The sequence below is a fragment of the Alosa sapidissima genome, chromosome 4 (genome assembly GCF_018492685.1).
Source record: "Alosa sapidissima isolate fAloSap1 chromosome 4, fAloSap1.pri, whole genome shotgun sequence".
Taxonomy (NCBI): Eukaryota; Metazoa; Chordata; class Actinopteri; order Clupeiformes; family Clupeidae; genus Alosa; species Alosa sapidissima.
Window position 1 is genome coordinate 26,574,542 of NC_055960.1, and position 5,549 is coordinate 26,580,090.

Consider the following 5,549-nt stretch of genomic DNA (forward strand, 5'->3'; position numbering starts at 1 on the left):
TGGCCATGGATGGTTTTATCTCTACAAATGTGTTAAATTGAGTTCATATAGAGGAAAATAATGGGTAACGTAGACATAGCTATAAAGCATTACCATCAAGGTTAATACTCCACAATAAAATAGACCACTAAAATAATAACGAAAATGAGTCAGACATACAGTACATATAATTTTATTTTCATCTCATAATTAAGTGAAAACATGTCAAGAACACAACATGACTTATATAACAATAAATATGTACATTTATATATATATATATATATATATACTGTATATATATATATATACCATATATTTACACATTGAAGAAGATGGGCCCTGTGCACTTGAAGAAACAGATTACGGTGAGTGCAATTTCTGGGGTACTGCAGACTGATATTGAACAAGGCATTTTAATCAGGGTGGTGCATATTACTCAAAGCCGTTTCATTTCTTGGTGTCTATCTGAATGCCACTAAGCGTTGATGCTGCCTGTCTCCCCTATTGTCACCAATAGCAGCAAGAAGAAAAAAAATCTAAATAAATAAATAAGATAAACTTTTTTCCCCATCGTGAGGGAGCTTGCAAAAAATATATATTGCACTGTGAATTAAATAAAAAGTACATTAGTATGTGGAAATAGCTTACTTGATATATCGAGGTCTAATGTATTTCTCCAAAGAGACTCCTTCAAAGGCCAAACAATTGCTTAATAGACTTGTGCTACTTAATTTTAGTTACAATAGTATATGTCTGCAGTACTGCAAAAGTTGTGCTAAAGCTTTGGGCGGTTGAGAGGAAAACATGGAAGTTAAAATGCAAAAAAATAAAATACACAAAGATGTCTAGAACAGAACAGATCTTTCTTTCATCCTCCTTCAACACATGCTCCAAACCTTTGCATATGATTTGTTAGCAGACTATCAATAATGAAGGTATAACAGCGCATTTTCCACTGGATAAGCCTTCCAGTTTACAGTTTCCTACTATTACATGTTAGGTTGTGAACCTGATTACCCCCACCCCCAAATAATTTCCTATTAAACATAAATGACAGGAAAGGCTCCTTAGTGCTACTGCAACTGTAAAAAAGGAACAAAAATATAACAAAAATGAGCACCTTTGGAGAACTTCTCTGAATACTGCAGTGTTTTGAGTTTACCTCACTGGCACTGCTCCTCTGCTATACTTTGCCACCACTCATCTATGATGGAATAGGTGTACCTACACTACGAGCAGTCAACAAAGGCCCTCACAATTATCCCACTCAGAACTGTCACGGAGTGTAAGTGATTCAGTCCAGTTCAAGTTTACATAAAGCATAGAACCAGTAGCAAAGTTCACGTTGGTCCATGGTGTAGCAGAGTCAGACATGTTTCTGGACCACCCTCCCATTAAGAGGCTACAGTGATTTTACAAGACCACACCTCCACCTTTAAATAGCAACAGCACCCCCCACTATGAGGTTTTCATAAATGGGTGAGGGGGGGGTTCTCGTGGGATTGACAGCCATGATTTGTAGAAGAGTCTCCCAGAGGAGATGGCAAAGGATACCTCTGAGGTGTTTCTTTCTATGTACAAGTCTTTAGGTAGGCTTTGTATGTGCAGTGCCTGTGTTGGGTTTTAAGTTCCTGAGAGAAGTAGTGAGTTTTGCTGCTTGCAAATGAGGCTTCCTTGGTCACTCCCAGTTGTCCAATCACTGGCCTGATTTTCTGGGCGTGCCCACTACCCTTCTCTTTGCCTGGTAGAAATCTGGAATCAAACCAGAGGTAGAAGACATTCAATAACATGGACATAAATAGGCAATAACAGAATAAGCTCACTGAAGATGAGACAATAGAAGAAAGATCTTAAACAAAAAACACTTCAAGAAATACTAGCACAAAGACAAAAAACACACACCTGTAATATTAGATTGTTTCCTCTTCAGTTTGTTGCTACTGGCATCGTTCTTCACTGGGGTTCTTTCCAGGATTTTCAGGTTGTTTGGGTGTCTCTCCGGTGTCCCAGGAACATTTTCCTTACTGCTCTGCGATGTGCTGGGCATGGTCTCTGCTGATGCCGACTCCATGGATACTCCGGCCTCCAAGGATGTGGATAATGCTGAGAAGTCGGTGACATTGCTGCGCTTAGAGGAGCGGTACACCAGGGGAACCTTCGCCCCAGAAACACCCTCCCACAGGAAGTCGGCGTTGTCCAGGGGCTCCTCGGTGAGGAAATTGAAGCCCCAGCGCCGTGATGCCTCCTCTAGGTCCCGCTTCAGCGCTGTGTGGTAGTCCTGCTGCAGCTGGTTACGGTCCACTGGCCCAAACAGGTTCCGTCTGGCTGACCCGTTTCCCAGAGACCTCAGAACACGCTTGTGGAAGGACATGGTTCTACACTGTGAAGAGAAGAGAGAATAAGTGTGATTAACAATATTCTACATAGTCATATGTTCCCTGGGACTACCGTGCCATCAAATTCAGAACCTCTCTTTAATTCTACATGACCCTTTGAAAACACTGTTTTATCAAGTCATCTAAACCTTTCACATAAAAAACCATCATGTTTAGAAAATCCAAACCATATCAATAACATGCCCTGAAAGATATACAGTTTTAAATGCTTTTTTTCCCCATCTGAACTCACCATGATTGCACCTTGGCTGCTTCACTGCTGGTTTGTTGAAACTGAACTCAACTCAGACAGCACAAGGCTTTTTAAACTCTGATCAGTCTACTGCTGACTCATGAAGGTCCAACCCTCTACAGGCAGGTCTTGTCTGGTACATGCCTGGGCAAAACTCCTAGCTACGTGCAAGGGCAAGTCTAACCAAACAGCGGTTGTAGCCAACTACAACCTCTAGGGGGTGATAGAAACACACTGTTGGGAGAAAACGGTACTACATATAGAGACTGTACTGTACCTCAACAGTTTTCTAACCATCTCAGAAAACTGCTGGGCCCTGCTAGGGATTCCTTCACTTAATTTCTCTCAAGTATGTGGTATTTCACAATATAGAACACAAGGTATTTCTTTGTAAATATACTTCCCTTTTCCAATTGCCAAAGTTCTACTTCTCAAAAAATCCTGAAAAGGCTGTAGGCCTAATCATAATTTAAAATCTGTGCTGGATACATCTACAATCTTAATCTTTTCACAATTTCATCATGTAGCTGTATATATGTCATTTTAAGGCAAATCCTTGCCCATTCCTCTTTCAGCACTATTTCCTGGTTTCAAATCAAAGGTCCAAAGGGAAACCACCAGCTGGGTAACTTCAGGAAAATTACACACAGTGTGGGTCAGACAGGGGAAGTTGGAGGTGGTGACGGGGGCTTGAGAAGCCTCTCTCTACTCTTCCCTTCAGCAGTGTATTTTTCGTTTTCAATACAAACTCAAAGTTCAATTTACCACCAGACAACTTCCTCCTCACAAAATTGTTCGAACTTCTGCTGTCTGAGTCATCAGAAATCCCCCAAGCAAATGACTTGGCTATGAATGGGTTTCATTGAACAGGTTCTCATGAAGTTGGGGTTTTTCGAGTAAACTGGGAGTGGCTCAATCTGATGTCATTTAGACATGTCTGAGAGACTGACGCCTTTGACTGCCTCTCATACCAAATGAAAATGAAAATCTGTTAGACAAATCATGACAGATTTTAAAACACACAGCCTAAATAAATCCCATAATAGTAGGCCAATGATTAAATAGTTCTACATGACACTATGCTAGACATTGTTACACTATGCTAGACACTGGGTTCTGTTAAGGTCGGTTCACATTTGTTTTTGTTTCCTAAACGACGCATACCAATATTAGGCTGATGATCCAAATGTGGAATATTTTTTTATAATTTGGTTTAAAATTCAAAAAAGTTATCAATATGGAAATGGCGAGCATCGCAGTGACATCTCGTTACCAGTAAGGATCTTCAGGTTTCTGATAGAGGACTGAAAAAGATGACTGACGTCAAACAAGGTGGGGGGAAAATCAAATGTCATGGCGGGAGAGGGAAGTACTGTCTGATTGGTGTAAGGGATATATGACACACCTCAGACCGCTGCCCACTATTTTACTCCACGTGAATCTGTAACTCGTGTGACTGGTAAAGTTCACTACGAGGTTGTCTCAAGTGTTTTTTTGCCCCTTGAAACGGCGATTGTACAAACCAGTCTATGGTACAAATACGGTCAGAGTCTCACGGTCAGAGTTCTAAAAAAACACAGACAATCCAACACAAGCCAAATTATCTAGGCCTACCTATTTTTAAATGGTAGATTTAAGCCTATATGTGTTAGTTCTTGTAAAGGCTAGTCCATGTATCCTACATAAAATAAGTAGGCCAGGTAAGTTTGTAACAATTTACAGACTAGCTTGAATGATATGCAACAGTGTAGCCTAATAACGTTATGTAGCATAAATACAGCTATTTTCTATTACATGTCTAGAAGTATTTTAATTGATATGCTACCAAGAACTTGAAAAAGGCTGAAAAGACAAGACTTAAAGGAAAATAACATTCCACTTACAGATCAGTGTTATCCTCCAATAGATGATGATATTTCTTGTAGCCTAGGATAGCCTTTATGGCTTCACTTAGAGCTAATTAATCGAAACTGATTGACTGACTAAAACAACAGAGATTGAAAGTCCTATTTAAATATATCCACTCAAATCCCAAATTAGCCTACAAATGCAAAATCGTCAAGGGGTGTTCGAGACGAATTAGCTATCCTTTCAGCGGAGTCCAGGTATGTCGTGTCTAATGTCAAACTGTTCACGCTGCAGAGGGAAGAGACATTTTTATGAACTTCGGTGGGCGTGGGTCTTCTCTCGTGGACGGGCGGAGCAAAATTGCCAGGGTCTTCTCTCGTGGACGGGCGGAGCGAGATTGTCAGAACACGTGGATCACGGACCACGGTAAACACTCGTGGACACGTGAATGTAGCCTACTATCCTCTCCCATTCTTCCGGGTTGAGGAAATACCTCTGCAGTCCACTTCCACTGGCTCTCTGTGGAACTAATTATGAGGCATTCTTGTGTCCCACCCACGCACAGACAGCCAGATCTAGCCTATTTACAGAAACGTTTCCCTGCCATGAAGTCTAAATGGCTAGGCTAGCCTAACCCTCTGTGAGGATTAGTTGGCACCGCATAGGCTATTATTGCTCCCACTGCACAGTCTAACCTAATTTTCTAATCAAAATGTCTGTTCTGTTCAGTCACAAATTGTGTTTGACCTCATTATTTGCCACCTGTTTGAGATTAGCCTAATCCTGATGCGGGTTTGACACGTTTTCATGAAGAAGACAAAGCCTAAAATAAATAAATGAATGATTTCAAATATAAACCATCTCAAAATAACAGCAGGCTACAAAAAAAAGTCGTTTTTGCTGGGACAACCCAGAGAGCACGTATCGAGATCCGCGCGAAAATTTGAGTATAGCCAGAGAATGTCTAATAGGAAGACGGGCTCTGGTATAGCTCCGCCCAGTCCACGTGTTGCTAAAGTCAGGTTTGTTTATGTATGTCAGCCAAAACTCTGTCAGCTCCTGCACCCGTTGAGCTTTGGCCTCTTTCTCTC

At 41.0% G+C, this 5,549-nt stretch overlaps 1 protein-coding gene across 2 annotated transcripts; it reads right to left on the reverse strand.

Moving 5' to 3' along the window:
- Window positions 1–326: 326 nt before the first annotated feature.
- cdkn1a (cyclin-dependent kinase inhibitor 1A) lies at window positions 327–5,114 on the reverse strand. Of its 2 annotated transcripts, none has more exons than XM_042090454.1 (3): window positions 4,494–5,114; window positions 1,885–2,362; window positions 327–1,734 (listed from the first exon to the last, which is right to left on the reverse strand). In XM_042090454.1, the coding sequence occupies exons 2-3, from the start codon at window positions 2,351–2,353 to the stop codon at window positions 1,679–1,681; spliced, it is 525 nt and encodes a 174-aa protein (XP_041946388.1). In that variant the 5' UTR covers window positions 2,354–2,362; window positions 4,494–5,114; the 3' UTR covers window positions 327–1,678. The 2 variants fall into 2 exon arrangements, with proteins under 2 accessions (XP_041946388.1, XP_041946387.1); XM_042090453.1 differs by lacking the exon at window positions 4,494–5,114 and adding an exon at window positions 2,611–2,744.
- Between the last annotated feature and the right edge of the window lie 435 nt (window positions 5,115–5,549).

Excerpts from the sequence above, each read along its gene's own strand:
- cdkn1a (XM_042090453.1), bottom strand. Across the intron at positions 1,735-1,884 it reads GAAACAATCTAATATTACAG|ATTTCTACCAGGCAAAGAGA; the intron begins GTGTGTGTTTTT and ends GTTTGATTCCAG.